The 17,088-nt window shown below is 39.2% G+C and overlaps 1 protein-coding gene across 3 annotated transcripts in view; it reads right to left on the minus strand.

Moving 5' to 3' along the window:
* Positions 1-1,069: 1,069 nt before the first annotated feature.
* Positions 1,070-17,088, minus strand: part of bach2b (BACH transcriptional regulator 2b) — a 103,376-nt gene continuing 87,357 nt past the window's right edge. For all 3 annotated transcript variants that reach the window (XM_075458857.1, XM_075458856.1, XM_075458858.1), the window contains 2 exons: positions 10,092-10,298; positions 1,070-8,196 (listed from right to left, as the gene is read on the minus strand). In XM_075458857.1, coding sequence (XP_075314972.1) covers positions 7,693-8,196; positions 10,092-10,298 — 711 coding nt within the window. In that variant the 3' untranslated portion in view covers positions 1,070-7,692. The remainder of the gene's footprint in view (positions 8,197-10,091; positions 10,299-17,088) is intronic.

Genomic DNA, 17,088 nt, shown 5'->3' on the forward strand with positions numbered 1-17,088 from the left:
GGTTCAGTGTCTTGCCCGAGGATGCCTCGACAAGTGACCCGGAGAAGCCAGAGTCGAATCACCAACCTTTTGATTGGTGGGCGACGGCTCTCCCTCCTGAGCTACATAACACAAGTCGTATTTCCCCTGTGACGGTTATAGAAGTGCTACTTTACAGGACACTTATATGAGCTGTATTTAGGGGTTTGGAGGTATATGATCATTTCAACTCATATGACTTTAATTCAGCTTATTCAAAATGATACAGCATGAGTTCTGATGAGAATTGGAAGGAGAAATCACATTTATCCAATTTTAGCATCTCTTTATTGGCTCCCCGATAAATATTTGATATAAAACTCTAGATAACCGACCACACACGCTCACACTCAAGGTCAATTTTTCTTTTTTTTTTAGAGACACCAATTAACCTAACATGCATGTTTTTGGACAGTGGGAGGAAGCCAGACTTTAAGATCTCATAGTTCAATATTTTCCAAACAGAGCACCCTGTATCATTCTGCAGGCTTACTTGTTGTTCCTTGAGTTTTCAAAAGTAGAATGGAAGGCAGAGCCCTCAGTTATCAGGTCCCTCTCTTATGTAACCAGCTGCCAGTGTGGGCGCAGGAGGCAACCATCCCCTCTCCCTTCTAAAGGGAAGCTCATAGTTTGGGCTGGCTTGGGAACCTAAGTAATGCATGGAACAGGTGTAATACATAAGCATGTATCACAACTTCCGCAGATGCTTCATCACATGTTTTTGAGACTGCCAGGAACCAACCAGTGAAAGTGTCAAATCATTTAGTGATCTGGTACTAATGATTTTATAGCATGTGTGATGTCAACTAAAAGGAAAATGTCAACTAAAACTGAACGAAAAGAAAATCTCAGGCATACAAATCTATTGCTTTCTCAGTGTGTCAAAAACTTGTGATGGTCTGTGGTTTTGGTTCTGTTTCTGTATCTTTTTTCTGTGTCTTAAGTTTGGTCATACATCAAATATTAAAATAGCAATGCAAATACAAAGATTAAATGCAAAATTTATAAGATTTTGGCATGGTTATGAAAAGCATTCACAATGCACAAAGCATGATATGCATGTTTCTTTATTTCATAAAGAGAAATTGTGTCTAGACAAAAAAAAAGTAATTTAACACTAGCAATTGAAATGAATGAAAATGGGGTTTGCACAATACCGTATTTACAATGGTTATTATGTAATTTAATAATTAGGGTCATGTAGCATTTAAAAACTAGGTAAGAAATCTTAGTGGAGAATAAGCAAATAACAGCTATTTCAAACGGACAATATCAGCACAAAACAATCATCTAAAAAATAGAGAAAAAAAATAAAAACAACTTGAACTACAAGCTTAAGAGCTATTACAATAAAAATGATGCACCAAAACTACTAATACAATAATCCATATAATCTGTGTAAAAAGCATGTAGAAAAAACACCTGATGCAGTTTGCTGATACAGTCATTGACCAGTTATGAGAGGTATGAAGGATTTCACAGGTAGATAAGTGTGAGAAAGTCCGCACTGGTTACTTGGGGATGGGGGCTTAGGCCCCTGCATACACTCATTTCACTTGAATGTGAACTATGGCCTCTGCAAGTTCTAAGGCAAATATCGGAGATGCACTTGTATCCATGTAATGCTGACCCATCCCAAAAAGTTGGATGAAAGACAAGATGAGAGCTCATTCTTTGTCTCTTACACCAGAACCTGTCCAATTGAAATGAGCAATTTTTACATGGCAAAAATATATCAAACATAACACCTATTTGTAAACATATTTCATTTTATACTTTACTCAATGACCTCAGCCTGTGCAGAAAACCAGGTTAGCATATTATTTTCAAATGACGTTGAGCAATCTATAAAAAGGCATGTTTTTGTTCATTTTGTTCATATTCTTTCAGAACAACCTTTGGAGTTGCAAAAGCCAGTGTTTGTTTCAGAGAAGCAGCGACAAAAAGTGTTAAAAAAAAAAGACAAATACACAGCAAAAAGGTAAGAACATTCTATTACAGAGTTACAGCAACATAGAAATAGTTCACATAAATTAAACAATTGTAATGGCCACAAAAAAGTGTTTGACCTGCACAAAGTAACCTGGAGAATTCCTCATATCAAAATATCAAATTCTTAAATACATTGTATGTGTTTTCAATTCTTAGAATCTCAAAAAAGAAAAGAAAAGAATTGTATGAATGATCAATCAGACAATGTAAAACGAGTAGGTAACTAAGGAGTTATCACCACATCTGCTTCTGCCTGTTCTGCATAGTTTTTTTTAAGCTCCTTTTAGCTCATTGTTTTGGTTTTACTAAAACCAAGCTCATTTTAGTTTTCTAGCAGCAGCTGAAGAAAAAAAAAAAGAACTGTTTAACTCATCGTATGCTACCAGCCTACAGTTGGTGGAGATCAAAATGAGCTAAAAGTGAACGAATATTGAGCTTAACATTCATCGGGTGGGCACAAACATTGTGTAATCACCCAACTTAATTAAACAATTCTTTTTTTAAGGAACTTTTTGTTATCATTTTGAGCGATGAAAGTACAGTCTGACTCAGAGTGATACAGACAGGGTGTTTAAATTGACACCCTGAGACTTTTAAGGGATGGTTCATCCAGTGGACAATAAAAACTATTGTCTCATTTACTTGTACTGGTATTTTTGCCACGCAGGCCGCTTTGGTTTGTACAGTGTTATTAGATTTCTGCCACAAGTCAACAATAATTCAGGTGAATGTAACAAATTCCATTGTGGTCTTTGTTGGAATTATTTAGTCAAATTAACAATAATGTATGTTGAAGTAAGAATAATACAACACTGTTTCAGACAAGATATGATGTTGTGGCAGTGCAGAATATTTTTCTTCCTTTTTGTTTTTTTGGTTAACAACTCAAACTAAGTTCCCTCAATTACTTTTGAGTATGGGCAGAAACCTCAACAGACACACCTTAAAACCTGGACGAAACAAAAATCAAAACTTTCTGTATGGGTATGACAACATAGGTAAAATACTTTTATGTGAATTTATCCCATTAAACAGCAGAAGAAAATGCGATGCAGCTTTAAGATCTAATTGAGATGTTCGATTAATCTCACCAGGGAATCTGCGGTGCTGGCTTTTTTTGTTTTGAGCCAAATAAACATGCAAGAAGTCTCATAAGGCCTTTAAGTCAGGACCAACTTTTGAGACTGGATTGGAGAGTGCTGTACTGTGTTACCTCTCTAACGTTCTGTAATGATGTATGGGTAAGGTGAGTTGAATTAGCAACATAAAGTCAATAATACAGAATTCATGTTTTTACTCTTAAATTATTAGGACACCTCAAGGACTTTTGTCCTTTGTTTGGCTACATCACAAAGGTAATTCAGTGATTCAGTTTAAGAAACTGTTCACTTCAAAGCAACAGACTTCCTCAATTTAAGAAAAGCCAGATGAAAATAATAAGAAAATGAGTTGCATATTCTGTGCAGAGAAGAAGCATCTGATGTAGATCGCTCCATTTTAGTTTCTGCCTCGAAGCTGGTAGAAATGTCGACGTGGGTAAATACTGCTCTGTCACTGAATATGTGTACAAGGAGGAAAGTAGCACAAATCAGACAAGGGCTGAAAAAACAGCTGATAAACAACCACTACTGCTCCAAACTCGGGTTGTGCCAGCACATGTGAACTGTGTGTGTGTGTTTTGAATGAATACATGTGAATGCGTGCATGTGTGGGCGTGCGTGCATTGTACAAGATAGGGACCAGTCTAAACAATTTAAAGAGATAATAATAAACACTTAAGAGCTTCTCTGTCCTGCTGCATAACAGAAACAATCTCACGCATGAGATCACTAATAAAACTACTTCTAAAATCTACATCTGTAAAAGACAGAGGAAAAAACTTATAAAGCATCTCATTCACGCTTTAAAGTCCCAATCCCAGATGTCTTAAGCCATGACATTTTCAGAAATACTGTTCAAGTACGAACTCTTATGAGGGTAAAACACTGTGTGTGACAATTAAAGAGGGAAGAAAGAGATTGTCTTTTTGCTACAAATGAAGCCACTGTGCCTGAATCACGTAATCAGTGTAAGGAATCACGTATCACATGTAACGACCGGCAATACTATGCCAATCAAACCTATGTTTTTGGTTTCCAAGAATTTCAATAGGGGTTTTTCTTGTTTCCGGATCAGTTCCTAAACCATCCCGTTACAACCATAAAGACAAATTGATGTAATCAAAGCTGGATTACAAACAAGACAAAGAGGGCAACTACCATGGAGCTCCCCTGCCTTTACAATTAAATGATAATGTTACTATTTGCAAGATTTTTAGAAATTTGTACCATGTTTATGTATTTGGCAGACACTTTTATCCAAAGCGGCTTACAGGTAGGGTAAGGGGGTCTTGCCTTAGGACCCCTACTGGAGGTAGTACCTTTCATGCAGGAGATCTGAAACCAGGTCACCCACATGAAAGGTGGCAATCTTACCACTACACTATCCAGTCCCCATAAATACCATTAATGCACCATCGTCCTGGGCCGCCGGTCTTGATCAGGAGCCCTATCTCAGACTCTTGAAAAATCCCAACCTTACTTGCGTGCATTGGTTAATTTAACAAACACCATTTCTGGCATGTGCAAGACGTTTGCAGGTGAAAATCACCAGCTTCATAGAAGAAGAGGCCAGATCAGCAATTTGCAGCGAATTTGAACGTGGCTATAGTGAAAGGAAGACAGGGTAATATGTTTCAAAGAGCAGAGATGAACTAAAATTCTCTAAACAGTTAAGGAGATTACTTTAGAAGATAGAATTCGTAGATATGGTAGATAAGTTAGAAACCAACAGTTAGAATAGTTGGAATAATGTATTTTGGTTGGTTAAGCTTTGGAAAAGCTGTACACTAGTTTCTTTTTAGGTGGTCAGCAAAGTAGGTGTTGAATTTCAACTTTAAAAGTAAGTATTGTAATAGATGATTGTTTTATAGTTAGGCAGCAAAATTCAGGAACGTGTCTCTTATTCAGAAAACTGAAAGAAATGCTCAGCGTAACAGAACTGACATTAGCCTCAGGTCCATTACGAACACTGAGAGCCACTGGAATTGGGGCTTTAAAGAATAATAAACAAAGCTTCGTGCTCCAACTAAATTCAACCCTTGTGCCAAAATTTGGCACCGTTATATTTTAAGCCTGCTTCTACTGAACTTGACATAATTAAGTTTCTTTGTACATAGAAATGTTAAAAAATAGCATTTTGAAAGCAGACTGCTCCAGAAAAAAGTTACGAGGCAAAACAGAAGCTAGACCAACTAACTAGGCTTGTATCTATAGGCAGCATGCATGCACATCACAAAGTTGGATGTTCAAACACAATTAGGGCAAACAAGTTATTAACCTTATATGATTGTTACTCTTGTCATTTGGACAACATATACACTGCTTTCACTTCAAATCAATATCAGATTCTTTAGTTTCGAAAGAAATGAAAATATAAGTTGTAAACACTCATACTAAAACATTAGCTTCCTTTTATATTTAGGGTTCTGATTTTTCAGACATATTTTTTACTCTATATTCATATTATTACATCAAGAAAATGTTTCCTTTTGCAGTGCCAATTTAAGTGCTCAAATCTCAGACTTTTAAGTGGGTCTGAAATAAAGACAAACACCCTAATTGAAGTGCTAAATGGCTCGGAGCGCTTGGGGCTGGAAACAAGGTGCCTGATTTAAATAAAAATATTTTACTTTCTTTCTTTTCTTACTTACTTACTTTTGCTTTTTGTTTCTTCTATACAGCATCAATTCAACAAAATGAAAGTTGCTTCTGACTGTCTAAAAACATCCAATAGCAACACTGAAGAAACCCAAAGTGTGTTTGCAAGAGTGTACACAAATAGCATCTTTAGATACTGATAAGAAATAAAATTTCCTCATAAATGACAGAAAAAAACACGAGGAAAAAGTTGTTCACATTTAAGGAGGAGTCAGGGGAGCAGAGGAGCTGGCCTGAGCCCAAGATTTAAAAACGTGTTTCGAACGTGTTAACTTTGATACATGCAAGGGGCAAATTGTATGTGTGTGGATGTATATGTACTGTTTGCATGTCTATATGTGTATCAAGCTGATTTCCTGAGAATAAGAACACTCACCTTGATGGGAAGTACTCATTAGGCAGGACAGGAAACAGCAAAGCAAAGATTTTCCCTTAGCAAAAAGGTGCTTAATATAACCCCAGTGAAAAAGAAACATCTAAGCCTCTACCTGTACAAAAATCACTGTTACAGTCATCATGCTCCATACTATATACACATCTGCCATACAAGCACTTGAAAATCACTGTTACAACATCCAAATACAATGGTATTGCTGATGAGTGAGAAATAAAAATAGCCATCTAACTGCTAGCAAAAGCCTTATTTTTCTCCTTTCAATTCAGTGCTGTGGAAGGCATAGAAGGAATGTTTTCGGTTACAGCCTGTACAAAGTTCTCCTGTACAGAAATACAAATGCAAGACGCTTGAAGACTTTTTTGCATATGAACATTTTACAGTCTCACTGCATTGTAACTTCCTCATCTACAGAAGCTGTTTTCTCATTTTCATGAATTCGGTTGAACATTCAGAGGATTTTCTTTTTTTTTCCTGAGTTTGAATTGCTGTGACAAAAAGGGCCACTGAGATATAATCATAGAATAAACGGAGAAGGAGAGAGGGACAGAGAGGTAGAAGAAACTGACCGGCTGTTTTCACACACGACCATCTGAAGAATTTCCAAAGTGTGTTGAGAATTCTGTTAGAACTTTCTCCGGAGTTGCCGTTCACGCATGCGTTCCACAGTGGGATACTTTCTGCACGGTCACATCAACAAACACCCACCGGTGTCTGGGTTGAACACGCAGTGGAAAGACGTGGTGCAAAAACTATGCCAAGGAAATTGCTGTGTTTTAAAAATGCCACATGACACTCCATACCCAACCGTATAGACAAATGTTTTTGTGTTTATGTCAGTGCAACATGTTCTTGGATGTATCCACAATATCAAAGAGCAAGCGGAGAGCAACGTATTAGTCAGCAGAAATCCCTCCGAAATACTGAATTATTATAAGGTAGTTGGTAGAATAATCTACACAAAAGTTTATGGTGAATGCGGCAGACATTTGTGTTTTCACTTACAATCCATGGCCATTGCCAAGAAAAATTCAAGAATACGGTACATGTGTGAAAACAGCCATGGGAACAGAGTGGGAAAAAAGAGAAGAAGAAGAAAAGAGAAAGGCAGGAACAGAAATACTGTGGGTGCACATAGAGACAAAGAGAGCTGCTGTTTAGGTCCGGTGAGGTTCAACTTTGAGTTCTGATGTGTGACACATGAATAACAGAGTCTCCACTGTAGAAGTTGCTGCCAGGATGAGTATAGCACCATTGTAAGGGTTTGGTGAGAGGATTCCCACTCTGTCATGATAATAGGAAAATGCCTGTAGAACAGTATTGCTGCTGTTAAGACAACTTTAGTGTCAACTGTTCAAACATAAAAAAAAAAGAAACCAGCACAAAAAGACATAAATACAAACAAAGCTTGTTTTTCAGTGAACACTGGCAGACGCTGAACATCTCACAACCCAGAGAGAGGGTTTGTCAGAAGAGTAAAATTAAATAATACAAAAACATCTAAAACAACAAAACAAAGAACTGCCACGACTAAGTACAGTCCTTCCTTGGCTGCTCGTCAGTTGTACATTTGTCTGTCATTTCCTGGCAAAAATCCACCGTTACCGTCTGGTTGGATTTTTCCAAGGACAGCCCTAATTCTGTGTACAACCCGGCGTCCTGGCCGTTTGTATCTTTGTCCGTCCCATTTCGGACAGCCAAGTCAGGTTCGCTCTCTGAGGGCCCAGGTGACCCGTGAAAGTTGGGTTCTGGTGTGGCCGAGCCAGAGTGGGCGGTGAGGTCAATGCTGGTGGTGGCGACGATGGTGGGGTGGTTGCTGAGGGCAGGCTTGGGCTCGTGGGCAGCGTTGTTGCTGGCAGTGGAGTTGGTGGGGCGCAGCACCGGGCAGTAGTGATGTAGGGACTGGACCTGCTCAGGGCTCAGCTGGACATCCCTGCACACCTCCTGTGACAGGCAGGAGAAGTTTTCCCACAGCTCACCCATACAAGCCTTCAGCTGGTTCCTCTCCGTCAGCAACTTCTCTTTCTCACACACCTAGACACAAACACACAAACACACACACACACAAACAGATTCATTTCTGAGAGGCAATAAGAAAGACAGCACAGAAAAGTTTGGGGGAAAAATTCTCTCCAATGGCTTCTACATCCACTTGTATGCCAGGCCTGTATGACGGAACTGTTTTTCATCTGCATAAGTTAGAAGGGATCACAGCTCACCTAGGCATTTGTCCGTGTGCATCCCAAAACTTATTTGGTCATTTTGGTCATTTTGTGAACATTGTGATTTTTCAGGCGATTCAACAGTGCATGTGCCTGAATCAACCCACCGTCTAAAAGGTGGAACACACAAAGTAAACCAATGCTTCCACACTCTTTTTTTTCTCTGAAGGTCCCCCTCATTTGTGTGTGTAAAAAGCTGAACTCCCCTCCCCGAAGCTAAGCCCACATGGGCACACATGAAAATTCACGTGGACATCAAAAGAATAATCTCCAAACCTGTATTGGCCTAACGTATCCAGAAAGTCAGTGTGGCAGTCTGTTACAGGCTTTTTATTTGTATTCCTTCTGATTGCTTTACTTCAAAAATACTCTTGATTCCGGACTGTTAATATAATAAAAATGTTGTTAGTGTGCAAATCGAATTTTAGCACCCACAATGGAGTGAGAATCTACGTGCACCCACTATGATCTATGGTGCCCCCCTTAAGGGGACAGGGAGGCAGGTTGGAAGTCACTGGAGTTTAAGTCAACCAACAGAAGAAGAAGGAGGATTCACAGATTCACACATCTGTACACTGAATGAGCACGGGGATAGTTCACCGATAAATGCTCGCACACAGAGAGGCTTTCAGTCTAAACCTGAAGGGTTTAGTGCTGACTCAAGCTTGGATATTTCGGAAAATTTTGAACAATTTTAACAGAGATAGGATATTTGGTTAAGACTGATTAAAACATGTTCGACAAAATCAGCTTCACTGACTGATTGATTCAGTGCTGGATTAGGCAGAAGTAAAGATTTTTTTGTTCAGAACTCAGAAGATAAGTTAGATTTAGATTATGAGAGTGTAAAACTGTCAAAACCTTTCTGCCTCAAAGACAGAAAAGTTTTGTTTTGGCTAAAAACATCAAATAAAGTAATATTGTAGAGCTCTACAAGATAAAATATTGCTGGGTCATTTGTCAGGATAACTCGGATTATTGACAGCCTGAGGCTGCTGTAACTTGATGAGACTGGTGGAGAAGAATATAGTCCAGACATCCTGCTATCTGAGTCTGACTAATCTTCTGTTCTTAAAGAAACACTTAACCTTAGAACTATGTGCTTCTGACTTATTTTGGAATACACAGACTTTGTTATGCACATTCCGGGGACTGAGTTCATGACTTTGGTTTCCAGTCCATCGCTGTACTGTTTTGCTTTGTGGCTCCTTGACATTTTTGTGGTCTTCTGATGGCGTCTTTGTGGTCTCTTCAACACCAAGACAGATTCATGGATATAGCTATACATGTGCAGTGCTCACACAGAGATACGTTTTTATGACATCTGTTGGTAGAGCCGAAGAGCTTCAAATTAGCCAAATTCTCTAGTGTTACTTTAAAGGAGAAGTTTTTTTTTTTTTTTAAACCTGGCGTCCTTCGGAAGATATTCAGATTACTCGAGATCCGCGTATATCCAAATAACGGGAGAGAACAGGACAGAGACAATACAGCCTCTAAATAAGGCATTATCTGTGTTTATTTCACCAATACTTTAAGACCAATGAATGAATGAATGCGTACTATTGAACAGTCAAAACAGTTGATTTTGTCAGTCTTTTTTGTCAGAAAAGAGAAGCAGAGCTCCACTAACCTGCTGCACTCAAAGAACGCAGCTATCAGAGCCAATGAAAACTTATGGGATTGAGCTAGACAAAGCATTCAACTCACCAGTTTTCTGATCTCACACTCAAGGTTCAGAATGCAGTCTAGCTTCCTCTTGCGGCAGCGCTGTGCCGCGATGCGGTTTTTACTTCGCCGCCTCACATCATGGATGAACTCAAGCTGCTCCGAGGTCAATTTGTGCATTTTTACCAACATTTGGAAGTCATTCCGTGGAAGATTTGTGATTTGATCAACAGGGAAAGGGAGTTTCACCTGAAAAAGAAAGGAAAAGACATTATGCATAACAGAGGTGTAATGACACACATCATTTACCTTTAATTGAGCTGGATAGAAGATTTCCCTTTATTTGTATAGAATCTGCTGAGTGCCTACAGAATGAATTCATTCATGTTGAATAAAAACTAAAAATGGAATTTGTCTACCCATTTAAATAGACCAAAAATGTCTCTGTTCCATGCTCATTAAAACTTAATTGCTCAATCATGCTTTGATGTCTTAAGATGCCAAATTCAACATTTTAATGCGATGTAAATGAGCATTTAATAGGTAAATAAATTATGCCTCAAAACACGCTCAAAGAAAAAGTATGCTGAAGAAACTCTACATGATGTACTTAGTAAACAGGATTAATGCAATGTTAAAATGACTGTTTGATAGATGCATCCAGAAAAAAAGCACTGTGTAGCCAATATGGACAAAGACATGCTGAGTGTGTGAGTGAATGGGTGAATGTGGCATGTAGTGTGAAAGCGTTTGAGTGGTCAGCTAGTCTACAAGTACAGTCTATTCACCAGTGATCAATGTAAAACTGTTATTCTATGTTCATCAATTTATTGATTTATTAAAATGAAACAATACCATGACTTGAGCTTTTGTATTGCAATTCGCATCTCCACAAATTACAAAAATTTCAACTTGTAAGCATCTCTTAATATATTTACATCTAGTAAGAGGAATTGATAAAGGATTTGATAAACTTTCTCAGGTCCATCAGGGTGCATTCATTCGGTGAATAACTGCATTGTTAGGTCTATTTGCTGTTGGATAGTTTGCCTCATTTTGACCACAAGATGGCAAAAGAGCTCTGTTCCACATTCCTTAGGGAGCGCCACTTGGTAAGCTTTTAATATTTCTCCACCCCATATTTAACATGAAGCACAAAAGGTGATCCAAAAGAAGACTTCTGTCTCTTAGCACCTGGAAACGTGCCAGGATGACAGACTGACGGGGGCAGTGAGTTAGTGACTTGTCAACCTGATCCAAAACAGTGTCAGGAGATTTCTGGGGGCATACACATCTGCATTGGGACTAGCTGCAGTCTTAGTCATGCCTAAAACAAAGAAAAGAATTAGAGGACTAAAACCAGAAGTGGTCTGGCAGCTCAAACCAAAAGGAAGCTAATATCCACCTCCGGATGTGACAAATGATCAAGGTTGGATGTGTTTATTTTCTCTCTTTCACTCGGAAGAGCAACAATAAGTCAGCCTCTCACCCTCAGGTGATGGCAAACCTTACGATAAGCACATCACAGGCAAATCCACCCCAGCTGTATCTGCCTGCACCAGGGAGCTGTTGCAGCAGCAAGGGAAGTGGTGGATGCATAACAAAAAGCCAAAGGAAGACAGCCATGGAGCTTGGCAGAGATGAGAGAAGCTGCAGCTCTCTCTTTTCCTTTTTCCTCCCTGTGGCTGCCTCAGTGGAATGCAGGAAGAACAAAGTCAAACAAAGGCGGAAGAAAGGAGAAAGGGACGCAGCGTTTCCACTGAACCTGGCTGCTCAAGCTAAGCCAGATGCTTCCCTGATACTTTTAGCTGCTGAGATGACTACTAACAGAGTCAGAAGCAGGTTATCTCTGGCAGTAAAACAAGATGCTTACTCTTGATAGGATCAAAATGACTTTTTACTGAAAAGAAAATCTAGATGTCGATCACTGAAAGTGAAAATGGCTTGGGTTTCCTTATTAGAAGTGCACCCATTTAAACTGCCTTGAGCCCTATTTCTCATCTCAGCTCAACATCTGCATGCAGACACATGAATAAATAATGGCGTGAGCTTTCAAGGCCACACTCAGCTCTGACTACTTTGCCAGGGCATGACAATTCCGTCTTAAAAAGGAAGCGCAAGAGCTATGGAACATCAGTAAGAACTGCCAGCTTAATTTAAAGAAGAGCAAAAATTGACTCACTCTGTGACAGAAAGCCAGTGCGTTAGAATGAGCAGAAATATGGACTTTCCCACTATAGGATCAGTTGGGAAGTTCGGAACCAAACCAGGCGAGGACAAACGAGGGGAAAGAGACATTTTGACCTTGTGATGTTTTCTTCCCCATACCCCATCCAACAGTCACTGGTACACAGGGGACAGCTAAATTTAACTGCTCCACCACAAGAACCAGTTCAGCAGCAGAGCGGGGATGACAAAATGCTCTTTAACTATGGCCATAAATTTACACCTAACTGTTCTAGATTCATACTTCTTTTACAATTCTTTTCATGCCTCCTCCCCACCCTCAGTCACTCTCTTTCTCGAGGTCATTACGCTGCAAATGGGGTACAGAGTAAAAAGTAGGGCTGCTCATCTGTTATCAGCACCAGTTCTGTGCAGGACCTCAGCCCTGACACTGCACTGTAAAAAGATAATGGATGTTTAAGACACAAATTTGGACTCAAATAATTAATGTAGGATAAGTGTTAAATTAGGGATTTCTGTGGTTTATTACAGCTCAGATATCATTTTCAGAAGCTGAGCATAAAATCTGTCCAACTGATCCTTTATTTTCTTGAATGAGAATTGAACATTTTCTAGATTTTCTAGAATACTGTTTTTATGAAGCTGTACCATCATGAAAATGCCAAGAAACACCCCCCCCCCCCCATAACTTTAATTCCCTTTTTAAATTATATGAAAATACTGCCCTACTGTTTTTAAGTCATTATTACAAGAAAATAACCTATTTTCTCTCTTTCTGAGAGTAACATAATTCTTGGTAGTCTCATGCCTTGATACAAAAGAGATAACTAACCTCACAAAAACGCTGAAAAAGGGTGAAACAGTGTAACAGCAAGCCCAGCTAGACTGACACTCACTTTTTCAAAGGCTGTATCGTTTTTAAAGCCACACCTAAGAGAAAACGGCTCATCTTTTTCAACACAGAAATTGTCATTTTATATTTCTGTTTGTGCATGGCACGAATAAATAGGAGATATTGTCTTAATGACTTAAGCTTTGTCGGTGTTCCCAGCTGGTAGTATTAGAATAGAGCCAGGCTAACTACCTGGTTATTTCCACCTGCTGCTCATTTTTATGTTGAACAATAACCATATCTGTAAGTAAAAACAAACTTGATATTTATGGTAATCTTCTTCTTTCATCAATGAAAAACAGCAATTGACTGCTTATTTCCCATGATGTTTTTTTTTAAACAGCTTGTGAGAATTACTGCTAAATGCTAATTTTATGTAAAGAATAGCAAAATATCTGACTTCTGTGCTTGATAAATTAACCTTACAATTACCAAAGCAGATTTTAGCAGCATTTCATGTGTGGAACTGAACAGTTGGCAGCCAGCTGCAGGTGACGACCCGAGGCTAGCTACAGTAGGGTGGGATGGCGCCATAGGTGACTTGGACTGCAATGGGTTGCTGTGCCCTGCTCTCACTTCTCACAGTCTTATGACCTCTTCATATCCAGGGATTTGCTTAAAATTCCTACCAAATGGCTGCCCTCTTACAGAGTAATAATATAAACCTATATTTGATTCATAAAAAGCTTGAGTGTTTTAAAAGCTAGATGTTCCAATTACACAATCTTTTTATGTATTTCACTGACCTGCTGACCTCAGCACTGCAGTTTGTTCAGATTAAATGCGAGAAGAAATTCGATAGGTAGTGAAGAAAAGAACGTCAGTATTCATTAACATAATATGTAAAAACTTTGCAGTACTAGGCATGCTGTTTGATTGCTAAGTATTTCTAGGAATTGAATGTAAAAACACCACATCACTAGCTGCCCAGTTGCAATGATAAGGCCAAAATCAACTCAACAAAGTTTGTCAAATTACCAATGTAAGGTGGCTGGATGCTAAATGTCTCAATGTTTCCAAGACTACCACAGGACACGAGTGGGACAAAAAAGCTATTTCTGTGCCTCAGCTTGCCCTTATATGCTATGTGGTTTGTTGTATCCAAGAGATCTCCACTCCAGCCTAATCACATACTATATAGACAGGCCTCCTCTCTTTATATAAATATAAGAACTCAAAGAGTATCTACTTTGCTCAGGCTCTTCAGTCCATTAGTTCCAGTATGGACACTGGATAAATGCTGTTTTTTTTTTAAACTCTTATCTTCTGGACATGCATCAAGCAAGATAAATATAAATGTCAAAGTACAGTACTTGGGTAAACAACATTGTCATTGTTCACTTTGAACAGGTCTCTCTTGACATATTCTGTTGCTTTAAAAAAAGGCTTAATCTCTTATCACCCTGAACAGGTCACCAGTATCACCACCACAGGGCCACACAGGAGACAAACAACCATTAACAAACTTGGGTCGGTTTGAGATCATAGGTTAACCTTACATACATGTTTTTGGATGGTGGGTGGAAACTGGAGAACCCACACTTGCACAGGGAAAACATGCAAACTCTACGCAGAAAGACCCCAGTAGAGGTTCCAACCAGAAACCCTCTAACTGTGTGACGACAGTGCTAACCACTGCACCACCGTGCAAATTCAAGATTACATGAATATACACTCTAAGTTCCATGTACACAATTCAGAATGATGAAATGTCATTCTAGAAAAAAAGGCAAATCAAAAATCAAAAGTGTTGACCAACTGCCCTATTGGCAAAGCTAAACCAATGTTGAACATTGTCTTATCTCTTCTTTTGTGGGAGGCCCTTTTGGCCGGAGATAATCATTTCTTGGTGGAGGAAAATCTAGAAGGTCACCTCCAGCGAAACTCTCTGGACTGCACTCATAGTTTACCCTAGGTTAGTGTGTGAAGGGGCACGGCACCAGTCACTATGATTCAAACGGCGTCTTATTCATTGACATCTTAAATATGACTTAAAAAAAAGCCAACAGCTGCACAGCTTTAAAAGGGAAATTAGTTTTATACCAGAGCTACATGATACACTATATTGCCCAAAAGTATTTGCTCATCTGCCTTTACACACATATGAACTTAAGTGACATCCCATCTTAATGCACAGGGTTTAATATGACGTCAGCCCACCCTTTACAGCTATAACAGCTTCAACTCTTCTGGCCAAGCTTTCCACAAGGTTTAGGAGTGTTTATGGGAATTTTTGACCATTTTTCCAGAGGCTCATATGTGAGGTCAGACACTGATGTTGGACAGAAGGCCTGGCTCACAGTCTCCGCTCTAATTCATCCTAAGGTGTTCTATTGGGTTGAGGTCAGGACTCTGTGCAGGCCAGTCAAGTTCTTCCACAGGAAACTGGCTCCTCCATGTCTCATTTCACTGTGCTTTTAACATGTGTTGAAATGACAACAAAGAATATTTTTTTAATTTTAAGGACCTTGCTTTGTGCACTGGTGCGCCGTCATGTTGGAACAGGAAGGGGCTATTCCCAAACTGTTTCCACAAAGTTGGGAGCATGAAATTGTCCAAAATCTCTTGGTATGCTGCAGCATTCAGAGTTCCTTTCACTGGAACTAAGGGGCCAAGCCCAGCTCCTGAAAAACAACCCCACACCATAATCCCCCTTGGCACAATGCAGTCAGACAAGTACCGTTCTCCTGGCAACCGCCAAACCCAGACTCCTCCATCAGCTCTTGATAGCCTAAAGCATCCAAATAGGTACTCATCACTCAGCAAATAAGTCTGCATGGTGATGAAAGATTTGTTCCCTCTGTAGGGCACGTTCTGCGATATCTTGCAGCAACAGTAATACGTAATAATGCCATTTTGTGAGCAGCTCTGGGATGAAGAAAGGCCACTTGGCATATGAAAAGGGTGGATTGATGGCACGGTTTAATTTATTTCAAACTAACAAAACACTTTGTAAATTGCCAAAAGTTATTCAAAAACTCTCCTCTCGTTTCAGGTCACTTGCCCTTCCTGTCATGCTCCAGTCTGGTTGTCGTATGAATGATTCCACCTGTTCCCTGTTATCCCGGTGTGCATAAGAGTCTGCGTGTCCCCCCGTCTTGTGCCAGTGAGTTGTATCTGTCCGATTGATGTGCATCACTCTCGCCTTTGTTCCACAGCCACGTTTTCAAGTTTTGCCTTTTGGTATTATTCCTCTTCAAGAGAGTTTTTTCGTTTTTTGATAAAGTTTGATAAATTAGTCCTGTTAAAGTAACAGTGAAAGTTTATTTTCATAGCATTCTTGTTTTTCCTCCCAGTTGGAGTGATTTCTGTTTTGTAAATTTTCATAGTGCAGTTCCTCTGTTTTTTAGCAGAGGTGATTTGTTTTTTCCTCTGTAGCACGAGTAACTTTTAGTTAAAGATAAAGTTTAATAGACCCTTTGGTTTGTTCCTCCGCATAGTGGAGTGATTTTCATTTCCTTGATAATTTTGATAGATATACTTCTCTATTTTGGAGAAGTGTATAACTGTGTATATATATATAATTCTATAGCCTGTTTTGTTTCTCTCTCTGGAGAGACTTGTTAACATCTGCCCATAAATAAAAGCTTTGGATATAACATCTCCTGCTCCTGCGTCCTCCATTCCCTGGGTGTGACACTTTTAGCTTCTCTTAATTGGCTTCCTGTTAAATTCAGAATATGAATTGAACTCATTTGGAATTTAATGAATTAGAATGTAATTGGCTTGAATTGGATTGTATCTTAGAAGTGCTTTGAGATGATATTTGTTGTGATTTGGCACCATATAAATATAACTGAGCTGAATTGAATTGAATTATAAGAGATTATTTCACCATTGTGTAAAGGGTCATTCATACCTCCTCTATAGTAGCATACATACTTTTGTCATAGCATACAATATGAATGTGACACCCCCCCCCCCTCCATATGTGTGATAGTGAGTGAAAAGCTGGCCGAT

This window comes from Odontesthes bonariensis, chromosome 24 (genome assembly GCF_027942865.1).
Source record: "Odontesthes bonariensis isolate fOdoBon6 chromosome 24, fOdoBon6.hap1, whole genome shotgun sequence".
Taxonomy (NCBI): Eukaryota; Metazoa; Chordata; class Actinopteri; order Atheriniformes; family Atherinopsidae; genus Odontesthes; species Odontesthes bonariensis.